Genomic DNA, 15384 nt, shown 5'->3' on the forward strand with positions numbered 1-15384 from the left:
AAAATGTCCAAAGTTTGTCCTGAAAATTAACTTATTAAATAAACAAAACGAAAAATATAGCCATACTTATGCAAACAACATTGAATCTGGACTTGACATTATTCTGATTATAATTGCAAATAAGCAGACAGCGCTGCCGCGCTGCCACACACACACACCTTGGGTTTTGAAGACTGATAAATCCGAAATGGAATGAACACACTTTGCCGCCCAGTTTCCCAGCTTTGCAGTCTATCCACGGGTTAAGCCTCTTGTTTCCTCCGCCACATCTCCTCCGTCCATACCTCTGGGAAAGGTGAGCTTGAGCTAGCTAGAGGAACGTTGCTAGCGCAGCTAACGTGCACGTCTTTAGGCGGCTCTTCTGATGATGTATTACTAGCAGCTTCACTTGTAGCTTCGGTGATAGCCTCTTCTTCTTGTGAATTATATTCTTTTTAGAAAATAAGTCAAGTAAAAACATGTTAGCCTGCCATTATAGAGCTTTTTTCGTTAGTGTTCTTGAGGGAAAGAGCTGCCGCAAAATCGGCGGGGGTGTGTCAGTGACCTCGGGGGTCACGAGCGTGATGATGAATCATACTTTTTAAGGAAATCGTTTTTATTTTTTATTATAATTACTGTGAAATGTATTATGTTTTCGTCATTATTACAAACAAATACACACTTGCAACTGATAACACTGGCAATGATTTTATATTTATTAGACTTAAAAAAAAAGATCATGCTCCAAATAAGTGGGGGTACGGCGTACCCCCGCGTCCAACGCCCACTACACCACTGCTCACGCTACTATTGGCTAGCGCTCCAACACATTGAACACAAATATGAAACCTGATAAATAAGCATAGCAGTGCCCCTTCTAAGGACACTGTTCAGAATATTATAAACATCTGACTTTGGTATAAATGTATGCCACATAAGTTATTACATTTAAACGTTATATTTAAACGTTATTTATATAGCCAATCACACATGTGCCTCAGGATGGGGAAAAGGTAACCTCCGTAGTCTTACACATCCAAACTAATCCTTTCGGTACTCATTTAAACTTGAATGTTATTATGCAAATAAAATGAATGTATAAGATTAAACTCAAACAATTAATGGGCATGTAAGACTTCCTAAGTTGCACAATATGTTGCAAGGAAAAACAAATGTTCTTCTTAACATCAGTGCAAAACTGTCCAAAACAGTAACAGCATACATAAGACAGCATTAAGAAAATACTGAAACTTGTTTTTGTAAAAAGAATCCTGATATCAAAGTTATTTGTGCTCTATGTATTTCAATGTTGCACATCAGCCTGAGGTTGTGTTGTGGGGCATGATGAGAGACATGCAGGGGATCAGAGAGATGAGAGTTTTCTGGGCTCCCTCTCTAAAACATCTTTGCTGCCCTCCTGTGGTATCTATATGGCACATGCAGTCTCCTCATGTTACTGAGTGAATTCAAACCACCGTTACTCTTTTGTATCTTTGTGGATGCTTTGCAAATGAAACAACTCAGCATGTTATTTCAAGGCCTTTATGGCATTTTATGTGGTCATTTACAATGTGCTTAGGTTCAATTTCAGTAGTAGCATATGTGCAATCTAAAGGCTATCTTTACTGTAAGCTGATCCTCACCAAACACCATGTCATTATTTGTGTTATATTGTATATATAGCTACTAGGGCTGTCAAACGATTAAAAAATGTAATCAGATTTATCACAGCTTACAAATTAATTAATCATGATTAATCACCATTCGAACTATGTCCAAAATATGCCATTTCTTTATGTATATTGTTGTGGGAATGGAAAGATAAATGAAAGAAGTCGGATATATCTATTTAACATACAGTATGTATGTTTATTATAACATTCTTCTGTGTGTCAAAATGAAAGACAGCCCCACACACCTATCAATCATCAAACCGTGGGGTCTTAATTCATTACGTGTTGATTTCTTTCAACGGGGGAGTACTTCAGGAAAGTCGACGGGGGGGGCTAGTGGAGTACTTCGTGACCACAGAGTGTGAACATTCTGATCAGTTGTTTTAGCGCAGTTCTCCAGTAAAGGGGGGGAGTCTCCCTCCGCAGCCGGTTGGCGTAGTGTTGGCACAATTCCGTTGTACAGAGTAGACCGACGTTAACAGCAGCCCTGTCTGTGCACACGGAGACCGACTCTGTCGTCCGGTGATCGCCTTCTGGAAAAGCTTCACAAGTAGGCCTACGTCGGTACGCAAATGCGCTTTGTGACACAAGTGACGGTACGCATTTCAGATTACGCACATAACCTGCGTACCAGTTAGCCTATGTGCACCCCCGTACTACAGCAAAAGTATTCTCCGTCGGGACTTCCTGCAACAACACCACGCCGTTATCTTGATTCTGATTGGCCAGAAGACATTATCAAAGATGTTCTATTGAGAAGACGATCACTACGTAACAAAAGTTTTCAAAAACCGTTTCTGGGTCTTCGGTATTTCCAGACAAGTGGCTACTGAAATCAATCTTACTAACTGCCGTCTGTGCAATTTACTCCGCGCGAGTTGGCGGACTTTATTTTGCTTACATTAGGCGCTTTCACGCTGCGGTACTTTTCCACAAAGGTTCATGTGAACTTAGTTCATGTGAACTCTTTTATCGCGTTCACACCAAAAAGAGCCGGTACTAAAATTAGTTAATGTGAACCTTGTTACCCCCTCGAAAGTCGAACTAAGTACAGATCGCGTTCACACTGGAAAAAGTCCCTGGGGGAGGGATTAGGCAAATGAAGCCGCTGACGTCACTTGTTCTTCTTCTGCTTTGGGTTTACTGGCAGGCCGCAAAACCACTTCACGGCGTATACTGCCACCCGGAGTCCCCGGCCGGAAGTCCCCGGAGTTAGGGACTGGCTTCAGTAGAAGCTGCTGGGACTCCCAGCAGCTTCTACTGAAGCCTTCCGAGTAAATCGCCAGAACGCCGACACCTTCCTCATCTCCACCGCTCCCATGTTTTATTTTGTGTTGCCATAACTTAGTCTCTCTGCGTTCTGCGCAGGGCTAATGCTAATGCTAATAATGCTAATGCGAGGATAATAAAATGGCGGCTTAACAAAACTTTTTGGGAGTTTTGCGGGGCGTGGTTTGCAATCCTTCCAGCCATCAGAAATATAGCTCTTTTCCTCCACAAAAGAGCCGCTAAAAAAGGTAAAAAGGTTCACATGAACTAATTTTTAGTACCGGCTCTTTTTGGTGTGAACGCGATAAAAGAGTTCACATGAACTAAGTTCACATGAACCTTTGTGGGAAAAGTACCGCAGTGTGAAAGCGCCTTTTAACATCATTTTTCATGGTGGGGCTAAGCCATTTCTTGGTATGGGTGTAGCCCAGCCATACCCTGGCGCTGCCACTGGTGGGATGTATGGGGCGGGCCAGAGCCATATAATAGAAGAGTTATGACATCTCCGTTCACTCCAATGGACCACTTTTTTACAGCAATGGCGGATCGTGGAGCCTCTCAATCGTTCCCCCGGAAGTTAGCGCCAAGGCTAGCAGAGCTGTGGAGTTGCAGCATAATAGACCGTTCGTGACGACTTTAAAGGTAAGAAGAAGTTTAAAGATTTATATTGCAGATATTATCAGTACATCTGATTCAATTGAACATGGTGTATTAAAGGATGTCAGTGGATTATCCCTAAATTAGTAGATTTAGGGAACGTTTACAGATAACAGATCAAGCTAGGATACCGAAGCAAGTTAGCAACACGCGTTGAAGAGCCTTTTAATTGTAATATTCCGTTCTCTTAATGTCTATTTGGTCCAACGTTGTTGAATTAGAGAAGAGGGGCTTCTAAACGGGATTGTATGCGGAGGTGGAGGGAGTTAAATATTAGATAAATATAACTTTGGTGCGTGTAAGAGTGAGTGTTTTTAGCAGAGCCATATTGTGTCCTTGTGTATAATGTTGCAGCTCAGCTGATTTTGGATTGATGGCAAAGGGAGAGGAACTTAAGTGAGAGTGAACACACAAGGTAAGTTTAATACTACTGTTTTATATAAGTAAGCATACTAAACATGTATTATATCACTGTATTATATAAGTAATCTTGTTAGTAACCTACTGTATGGCAGGTGGAGGGGCAGTGATGTTACAGGTGGAGGAGCAAAACTGCAAGACTGCAAACTCACAAGACAGAGAAATCGAAGTTTGTTCTCCAGAGATGAGGTTGATTTCACTTCAATTTTTTCATATTTTCTAAAGATGTGGAAATGGCACAAAAAAAAAACTTGAGAGCTGTAACCAAGACAACTGTAACAACATGAGTAGACAGCCACCAAGGTTTTTTCAAGTCCCTCTCTTACTTCCATTTTGCCAACCCAAACTTCCAGGTACATGACGGGACACCTTGCTTGTTTTTTGTTGTTTGCGCTCCTCTGGCTTGGGTGCTGCTTTGAGACTAATGTAAGTAGAAGACATGGCACTGTAAATGTTCGGACATTTAAAATATTATACCACTTAAAAATAAGAAATATTACTTTTGTTACTAAGAGTTCATACTTATTATACCTGTGTCACCTTTCACACTATCGCTGTGATCATGAGCTATGGGCTTTGTAGATACAGGGTCCCGGGTGAATCGTGGTGCAGGGGCCCTTCTCTTTTTGACCACAGGGCGATGCACGAAGATGGTGGGTATAGCCTCTGCTCTCAGCCTAGTCTTGCCCTTTTTTGTCTTGACAAACTGGTCTGCATCAAAATGTGCCTGCGGAGTGACTTGAGGTTACTTCACACACAGAACAAGTCAGTTTTGTCTGCCCACATACATATTCCATAGTGGTTGAATACACAGTATTAGGAAAGACTTTATACTTACTGGACATGTTATACTCATTACATACTGTATATACAATATGACCAAGAATGTGAGACAACTTTATAGAAATTCATATCACATATGTTACTGATGCCATTTGTCATACTTTGTTAAACTCACAAATAATAAAGTTCCATAACTTCAGTTGGGAACAAAGACCACACCTTATCTCCCCAAGGGCAATTTCCCATCCAATAGGTGTGCTATATAGGTGTGTATAACCCTTTCTCCTGTCTGTTTATCCCTCTTCAGCACAAGAACCAGAGGGGGATTCAATGGAGCCTGAATACCTACACTGGAACTCTCACCCTGCACCCTGAGTCTCAACTCTCAGTGTTTTTCAAGCCTTTCCCTGTTTTTTGTATTAAACAAAACATTAAGCTTTCCCAATGGTGTGGTTTTCGTTTTGTGAAAAAGTGCAAATGCAGTGTTTTGTATATAAATCACATATTTTGTTGCTGTTGGTCGTGAAATTGCTCCTGCTTCCTCCGCTCTGTGTCAGTGGGGAAGCTGTACATTCGTACTCCTTTCTCTGAGCGATTGGAGCATCCCCAGGCAGCACAGCAAACCATGGTGGCGACTAGGAGGCAGCACAGCAAACCAGGACAACAAGGAGGAAAAGGCACAGACAAACTGCATGATATGCTATTCAATGTTTATGAATTCCATGTATTTTGCAATGGATGTTTCCTAAAACACAACATTTAACATCATCATCATCATGCTGCTGGCTGCTAGTCCTTTGATAGTCACCTGTCGGTCTCCTGTCCTTTCTGAAAGCCATAAAGATGACATTAGTCATTTAGATAACTTGTGTCCTCAATTACCATGGGATTACTGAAACTACCATGAATTTAAGAAAATGGTAGAAATTAATCTAATCTGAATTTTATAAAGCATTACTTTAGATCCCCTCCCTCTAAATATATCAATAAACATTAGAAAGTGATGCTCCTGACTACCATACAAGTTTAAGAAGATAATATTGGTTTTAAAGAATGCAAAGCTATAAATAAACAGCAACAGGCTCTTTAAACCAAGGCACTGTTAGCCTACCATGTAAACTAGTTGTTCACACTAATCCTAATATTATCACTTAATATTAGCAAATTATATTTTATTTTTTAAAACATATTGATGTAAATACATACACATATCGATTTGTTTGTATAAATATTGCAAATCAAAACCTTTATTCACTAATAATTACCAAAAATCGTAGTTCTATCTCCTGTTATCAATGCATTCACATTGCCCGCCATGAACTTCCGGGGGAACGATCCTCTTCTACATGAACCACGTGACGATAACCGTTTTTGGACTTCCGTTGTCGTAACTCTTCTATTATATGGCTCTGTGGCGGGCCATTCTGCACATGCGTTAAATATTTTAACGCGATTAATTCAAAAAATTAATTACCGCCGTTAACGCGATAATTTTGAGGGTGGTTTCAATGAAGGTATATTCTTATCCTGCCCTCTTCATGCGACATATTTGAGTCATTTAGAGTCTTCAAGTTTAATTCTCAGTTAAAGCAGAGCATTTTAAACAACATTACACACACATTCAAGAGAACAACGCATATAACGGTTACAAAAGAAAGAAATTGTAAAAAAAAACAATTTCCTAACTCTCTGACCACAAAACAGTTAGGCTAAGTGTTTTATTTAGCATACTTTGTTGCCATAGAAAAGGGTGGTATTAAAAGCCCAATCACACAAAGTGTCACTCTTAAAAGTTTTGCATATGTTAAAAGTACCCTCATTTGTAGGGCTTTAATGGTGAAGCATGTTTGAAGCGTTACAGACATGTACATAGATTTGCACATTAATAGATATTTTGTTAGTTTATTTCCTTAAAGGGCTTCCGTCAAAAAAAACAGCACCTTATGTGAAAGGGAAATTAATCTGTTCCAAGTAAAGATGCAAGTCATCCTTGTTTATCAAGCTGTGCTCTGGAGTGCATGCAGCGTTCCTCTGAACCAGCAATGGAGTGGTTGATTTCAACAGAATTCCTGTCATCCCTGGTCAACTTATCTGCATCTGCAACTGCATCTTCCTTGCCAAAATATAATGACCACCAAATAGAAAAACATTTGAACCGACATGATGCGGGGCCGTTTCTGCTTGGTCGTAAAAGCAGACCCATCAAATGAATTCCTGGAGTGGTGTTTGGATGTTAACAAAGTGCTGATCTATCCTAATAAGAAGCAATTAAATGCTCAGAAGAGAACGAAGGAACTAACCACCAAGTAGGATCTTGTGATATACTCTATTATATGTTATCTGATATAGATGTTGAGCTACGCCTGATAATGTGAGGCTAAGATTTACAAGCGGAACCTGGAAATGTTCAATGTTCAAAAACACTTGTTAGAGAGAGGATAAATACCATGTTATTACCTCTGGCGTCACTAAGACGATTTAAATGTTTTGCCCTGCCAGGAAATTAAATTTTTCATCCAACATTTAGGTTTCTGCAATGTGTAATTACAGCCTTATTGTCTGGTAGCATTGCTGTTTATTGTTCCTTTGAGACTGAAGTAAGAGCCTGTCTTATTCATTAAAAAAAAACATAACAACCTGACATAATGGTCTTATTTCTGTCACAAATGTAATTTAGTGATCAATTCAGTCATTTGTGGTTTAAAGGACAATCATACAACAATCAGTAGGCCCAAACACGGATCACTAAAGTCTATTTTTCCATAAATTTATGTGTGTTTGTGTTTGTCTGTGGCATATTAAAATAACAGCAAAAATCCCCCTCGCTGCTTACTTCCCCTGGTGTGAGTCAGGAGCACTCTGTTAACCACCGTCTAAGCAATGATGTTATTCCAAAAATACTTGTCTGAACAGTATGCTGAAATGTTTAGACAAAACGCTTGTTAGACATTACACATGATATCACTAATGATATGCAGATGATACAATGCTTTGGTTTTTGCTGGCCGCGCAGCAGATTGATCTCTACCTTAAGTTTTGACCATAAGTTTCATACCTACCTAAACATTGCAATTATAAGACATGTTCTGGAAGCATGTCAGTGGTGACTAGCATTGTGAAAGACAAAGAGTCTAATCCTTTTGTGACAACAAAAAAAGAGTGCTTTTGTATCTACATTTTAAATTACTCGCATAGGCAATGTCATTATGTGAATGATCAGAAAAGTGTAAACAATTGTTTATTATCACCCTTTTTCATCTTTGTACAAGTTAAGGCATTTCATTATTGTGGTAGGAGCAAATAATTATATAGCCTACCTTGTTGTCTGAGACAGACACTGATGGAGGAGACACAGTAAAGGTAGCATGTATTTACCTGACAGAGACCTGCAAACCTGTCTGGAACAATAGTCTTTTTTAAAGCTCAATATCATTTTGAACGTCATCACTGCTGCAAATCCACTAAGAAGATTGACTTGTCAGAACTTTCTTTTGTTAAAATTATTATATTATTAGCCAGTAACATGTTAATCTTTTTTGTTGCATTGTTGTTTTCTATAGAAATCAGTCCAAGGGCTTCAGTTTTCATCTTCTTTCATATGAGCCTTCTTCCCTCTCTAGTGTTAGCAGTCTATAGCCGAAGATAGGAAGACATAGCAGTGCGTTAAGCTAATAGCTTGCTGCATGCTAACACGCTCACATGCCAATGCTAACATGCTAATGTGTGGCGAGTGTTATGTTAGCATTTTGCTTCTTGTGCTAACTACCAAATGGTAGCCTGCCAGTGCCAACATTTACTAGTTAGCACAAGAAGCAAAGTAGCTGAGGCATAAGGGAATGTCCTTTTAGCGTTGCAGGTATTTGGTCATAAAAATTGTTATTACCTAATTTAAGTTCTTCCCTGATGATGGGGCTACAATGGAAAGCTAAGGGATCACCAAACTCATTGGGATTCATCCTGCAGGCTCCATTAACCTGTACTAATTTCCATGGAAATACATATAATAGTTTTTGCGATATATCAGTAATTGTAAAAAGGTAAAACCAGTTGATAATCAAAAAGTATTGGGCACAATGACTTTCTGTAAAAAAAAATGAATGGCGATCTATCTGACAGTTATTGAGATATTCAAATTGGACTAAGTGAAAGATTAAGTATTTTATTATTTAGTTGTAGGTTTCTGTGCTGTACATCAAACCTCTTGCAGACTTCCCCATAATTGAGAGAACTATGATCATTCCCATATTGGATTTGTTAGTTATGCTCTGCATAACATATGAGTCACATATAACGGTAACGAGCAACAGTGGAAAAACCTAAAGCTGGATCAAATGATTACCAGACAAAACTCATGCAGAACATTCATTGAGAGAGATCACCTTATTCCGAAGGCCCTCATAATAATAATATTAAATAAATAAATTGAAACAATGTATTAAATATATTATAAAGGTCATACTTTGATCGTAATCTTTTTCTTTGTTTCAACAAGTTTGTTAGTCACATATCCTAAAAAGTCTTCACCTAAAATAACGAGACACAGAATGACTATCATGAGACCAGCAGGTGCTTTGAAGAATTCCCCATATGCCCCATTTGTTAAAGTCATAGGTTATTAATTTATCTTTCGCCTGAAGAAGCTTTGCAGATAATAACTAATGACGTCACATCCTTACTAAGGTGGCATCCTTTCTAAATATAGATTGACATGTGTGGGTTGCTTTGTTTACTTTTTCCTCTTACAAATAAAAACTTCAAAGTGTAAATGTTGCCTCATAGACATCTTCAGTAAATCTATTGGCAAACTCCATAAGTCCATGGTCATTTGAGAAATAGGAAATGCTTAATCAAAACATTTCAGGCTGGTTCAAAGGAGTACACTCAAACCACAGTGACTGCAGTTTTACATGAACATGCACATTCTTAAAAAAGGAGGAAGTGGCTAGGTGCTTTTTCATGAATCACTGGGACCCTTTGAACAGTGGACCAAAGTCCTATAAATGCCCGTCAAAGTTTTCTTGGACCCATTGACTACTTGGACAACACAGAGACAACAACAATGATAGCTCTGCTGCTGCTGGCGCTGGTCGCACACTCCTTTGCTCTGCCTCTGGCCGTCTGAGGACAATGACAACTTGCTTTTAGCAGAGGTAAGACCTGAGCCTTTAATTCTAATGTTTTTAGTCTGGTAGCCTTGCTTCAAGTGGATTTTGTTGTCATTCTCAAGACTTCACACAGTGTTGGATTGGAGTAATCCACATCTATCCATTATGAATGTCATTCAGCTTCTGTTCTCTTTTAACAAACAGAAACTACCTCCGTCGATTCTATGGCCTTCCAGCTGGTCTTCAGGGTAGACAGAAGTCTTCAGGTACTTTCAGAACAAGATCAAGGAGATGCAGAGATTCTTCCAACTTGAGGTAACCAGATCTAGATGTGTGTTAAAGATTTTATGTGGTTTTTAGCAACATTAGTAGTAATAGCAACATTTTGGCAGTGATGGAAAATGTACTCAGGTCCTTTACTTGAGTAAAGTCAAATGGTGGTGTCTTAAAAATGATGTTGATTAATATTATTCTGTTTTTATATCAGTAGCAAATACAAATCACTTTGTTTGTAATTTTGTAGTTCGTCAATGTTGAGCCAATGTAAGATACTTTTAAAATACTGTTGAACGTGTATAGCATAACATCATGTGTTTACATTGCTAGTAACTATGAGTGTTTAATGGTCATATGCTTTGTGTAGAATTTAAATGTACCTTAAACATTTTTAAGGTGTCAAATTATCTGTACTTTGGCAGCACATGTACTTATCTAACACATTTCTTCCACCTCTTTTTGCCTTTGAAGGTGACAGGGAATCTGGACGACAACACTTTGGAGCTGATGAATCAGCCCAGATGTGGCGTACCCCGACATTGGGGAGTACAACCACTTCCCTCGAAACCTCAAATGGCCAACTAACAATGTCACATTCAGGTATGTTATAAAGGACAACAACTATACAGAAAATGATTTCCCTGAGTTATTCACTAAGTTCCCTTGTGGTCTATCCCGTGATGTTACAGGATAGTGAATTACACACCAGATCTGCCGAAGGCTGATGTAGACAGAGCCATCCGCAATGCGCTGAACGTTTGGTCTGATGTCACCCCGCTGACCTTCAAGAAGCTGCGTGAGGGCATCGCTGACATTATGATCAGTTTCGGGTCATTAGGTGAATATAACATATCCTTTTAAAATGATAAAAACGCTGTTGAAGGTTAATCCATAGGTTAATCCAATGTGTCTGAAATGATGACTGATAATCCATCTTCATATTTATGTCAATAACAGAGTTTTCATATATAGCTGCTATGATAGCTACCAGAGTGTATGACAGCTTCCGGTTTTTGGACATTCTGGCTACGCATCACTCATTCACCAATGGTTAGATGGATTTTGGGAACTTCCTCTTGATTCTATTGGCTCTAACGGTTAAAAAGAGGTGTCAATCATCAAAATCGACCAAGGGGGACCAGAGATATTGAAATTCCACCCAAATGACCCCAGAAGTGTTTTTCTTTTTGCTAAACCTCTCTAAAAAGGTCAAATGTCACTTGTTTTGCATCAATCTTGATGCAGGGTACTTATTATATGTTATAGTTTGGATTCCTAAAGCTTTTAGTCTACCATCCCATAATTCAAGGGTGGTTTTCACTATAAGTAATGTTTTCTTTTTGGACGGACAGATTTTTTTACTATGTTCAATCTGAATTTATTTTAAAATGAAAAAAACCTATATTGATTCTGACTTTTCTACATCCAACTCACAGGTTTATCATTGCTTTGAGAAAAAAGATTATTAAGTTACCCCTTTTAGAAGTGAAGATATAGTCAATTGTTCTGGGAATGTCATTTTCGAGCCTGAGGCCTGAAAAATAGGCTCGGGGCATAACATACTCATACTCAAATATTATAAAAGTGTGCATTCTCCCTAACAAATCTTGAAAAATGTCTATACTTTATTCTGTAGAGCATGGAGACTATAATCCTTTCGATGGGCCCAATGGATTGCTTGCTCATGCATACCCACCGGGCCAAGGCATGGGCGGAGACACTCACTTTGATGAGGATGAAAATTGGACCAAAGATTCATCAGGTAGGAATTATACAACAATTATAAACACTAGTCACCAAACTGTGTCTTTGTGATTAACAGACTGAACATAATATTTGTTCTGCAGGCATACAACCTGTTCATAGTGGCATCCCATGAGTTGGGACACGCTCTCGGGATGTCCCACTCCACAGATCCAGGCGCCCTGATGTACCCCAACTACTCCTACTCTGAAGGCTTCCCACTGTCTGAGGATGACATTGAAGGCATTCAAGCTCTCTACGGTGGGATAAAACTCTAGATAACTTTAATGCAGTTAAAGTTAAACCATAATGGTTTCAATTGTCTTAAAATGTAATGCAAATAGTATGTATATTAATGCAAGATTTTCAAACACAGGCCCAAACCCAGACCAAAAGAAAGTGAAGCCAAAGCCTGACGCTCCAAACAAATGTGACCCCATGTTAAGTTTTGATGCTGTAACAGAGCTCAGAGGAGAAACCATAATCTTCAAAGACAGGTACAGTAAGACACACGAAGAATACAAAGATACATAAACTATAGGCCTAGACCCATTACCTATCCGACCACTAGAGTATGTGAGAACTAGACCTTTAACCTATATGACCACTAGAGGGTGTTTGGGAACTAGACCTTTAACATATATGACCACTAGAGGGTGTTTGAGAACTAGACCTTTACCCTATATGACCACTAGAGGGTGTTTGGGAACTAGACCTTAACATATATGACCACTAGAGGGTGTTTGAGAACTAGACCTTTAACATATATGACCACTAGAGGGTGTTTGAGAACTAGACCTTTACCCTATATGACCACTAGAGGGTGTTTGGGAACTAGACCTTTAACATATATGACCACTAGAGGGTGTTAGAGAACTAGACCTTTAACATATATGACCACTAGAGTGTGTGTGTGTGAGAACTAGACCAATTACCTATATGACCACTAGAGGGTGTTTGGGAACTAGACCTTTAACATATATGACCACTAGAGGATGTTTGAGAACTAGACCTTTAACCTATATGACCACTAGAGGGTGTTTTGAGAACTAGACTCATAACCTATATGACCACTAGAGGGTGTGTGAGAAAATATTGAATATTCTGTGATTCAATTCATTTCTCTATATCGAGATTTGAAAATTGTAGATAACTTCAATTTGCTATTTGCTGCACTGTTGCAGATTCTACTGGCGTCTCCACCCTCAGATGCCGGAGCCTGAGCAGACACTGATCAAGTCCACATGGCCGTCCATCCCCAACAAGGTGGACGCAGCATACGAGAACCCAGAGAAGGATATAGTTATCATATTTAGGGGTGGGTTTTGCATACTGTTAAATGCTATTATACATTACTTATTAGGTAAGTACTAAACATCTTTGTTTCAACAGGGATCCGAATGTGGGCTTTGCATGGATATAACCTTATGGATGGTTACCCAAAGTACATACACAAACTTGGTCTTCCCAAGGACATAAGGAAAATAGACGCGGCTGTTCACATCAAAGACACTGGGAAAACGTTGCTCTTCACTGACGAGCATTATTGGAGGTAAGCGGTGATTACTATAACTGTGTCGATTATATTCATTATTATGTCAATCGAACCACATTTAAATCTATATTTCATTAAAAAAAATTGCTTGTATTCGTCATTCACAGCTATGATGAAGCAGCAGGCACCATGGACAGCGGCTACCCACGATCCATTCAGCAAGATTTCCCTGGGATGTCTGACGAGGTCGACGCCGTTGCTTTTCAATATGGTATTATGAAGCTTCAAATATCACATTTTCAGAATAATAAAGCATACAAACTAAACTCTACCTTTATACTGCTTTCCTTCATTTGTATTCCATTGTGTTGTCTTGCAGGATACCTGTATTTCTACCATGGACACCTGCAGTACGAGTACAGCTACACCCACAGGAAGGTCACGCGCATCATAAGGACCAACTCTTTTCTCAACTGTTAATTGAGAGTTGAAGAGATGTGACTCACAAAATATTTTTCCGTGCAAAGAAAATATGCAACTAAAAAAATAATAATAACAAGATGTGGGATGCGGGATGTCCTCAAAGTAAAGAAAGAAAAGTGTATTTGTATTAGTGCTGGACACCTGTAGGTCATACAGTATTATTTGTCGGACACATAATGCTGTATATTTCCTCAGAAATATGTTTCCTTAGATTATTGCTATTTATTTTAAATGTCTATATTTGTATTTCAAGTTTTACTACATACAGCATGATCCTTAGCAGGTTAAGTTTCTTGTCAGTAATAGCTTTTTTCTAAGCTCATTATTTGAAAATGTTTTACAAATATTATATTTCAACAAAGAACTTGGAAAATACCTGTATTCTGTATTTGTTTTTGTTTGTAAATTGTTTGGATTACAATAAAAGCAGCAAAGTAATGTTGTCCCACCTAGTGACATTTCATTTTAAAGTATTATCCTCAACTTTCAGAATCTTCAACATATTGCTAATGCCAAAGAGTTTAGACAATTGACACCGATATGAATGTCGAAAAAATGTAAGTAAGCTGAAGTGATCAGTGTGGTATTTGATCAGGACAAGTGACGTTGTCTTTGCTACAGTACATATTTTACACTTGTATTTTCAGGCAGAACCGCCCCTCCCTATAAGCAGAACCAGTGCGTAGGGTCTCAAACCTCATTATTGAATTGATTTTTTAATATTTAAAAAAATATTTATCTTACATGTTTAAAAAATAGATGATGATAACCAATACAAGGTAAGACTAAAGACTTCCTGGAGCACTTCTTTTAGGGGGGTATTGGTTATATATTGGTATTTAATGACCTTAAAATGTAGTCGAGCATTGTATCAGAATACCAGAGTACTGAGCACTTTGAGATTTTGACGTATGATCATTACATTATTTTTGTATCCAAATTCAACACACTTCTTAATGAAGATTGCAACAAAAAGCTGTGCTAAAATCATTGATTTAATACCACATATACGTACCCAATGGTACAATGCCATTCCGGACAGACACTCTGGATCCTGTGCATGCAGTTCTCTTACTTTCCACTAGAGAGCGCTCCTGACAACAGTTTAGGTGCCTGACATTTCTGACGTGACCAATGTCCTGACATTTCTTGGAAAAGTTATGAAAGATCTAGAACATTCCTGTTACAAAAGAGGATTTTGCAAAATCATGACAATATTCCACTGCTGTGGTGTCAGGTATCTTAGTCCATTCCTGAGTTTGGACCAATTAAAGATATCAGTTTATGCTTCATTAGTGGAACAAATGTTGCCATACCTTCAAACAGACTAAGCACTAGTTGTAATTCTAAAGGCCCATTACCCACAGTATCTACATCCTCCAGCATTAAGTCAATTATAGAAACAGAAAGTTTGCAAACATGCGTTTTGAAAATGAAGAATGTGTGTATGAGCAATCCATTTTTAAAGGTCAGTGTAGCTCAAATTCAGTAAACAGTTAAG

The 15384-nt window shown here is 38.6% G+C and overlaps 1 protein-coding gene across 1 annotated transcript; it reads left to right on the plus strand.

The window, feature by feature from the left end:
* The first annotated feature begins 10171 nt into the window (after positions 1 to 10171).
* On the plus strand, positions 10172 to 14157 carry LOC117551748 (collagenase 3-like). The gene is given in 11 exon segments (XM_034224762.1): positions 10172 to 10201; positions 10634 to 10693; positions 10695 to 10762; positions 10852 to 11000; positions 11799 to 11924; positions 12011 to 12166; positions 12282 to 12402; positions 13090 to 13223; positions 13298 to 13457; positions 13568 to 13671; positions 13780 to 14157. Coding segments are annotated over 11 exon segments (1203 nt in total). The 5' UTR covers positions 10172 to 10177; the 3' UTR covers positions 13881 to 14157.
* The last annotated feature ends 1227 nt before the right edge of the window (positions 14158 to 15384 follow it).

This window comes from Gymnodraco acuticeps, unplaced genomic scaffold (assembly GCF_902827175.1).
Source record: "Gymnodraco acuticeps unplaced genomic scaffold, fGymAcu1.1, whole genome shotgun sequence".
In the NCBI taxonomy this organism is placed as follows: Eukaryota; Metazoa; Chordata; class Actinopteri; order Perciformes; family Bathydraconidae; genus Gymnodraco; species Gymnodraco acuticeps.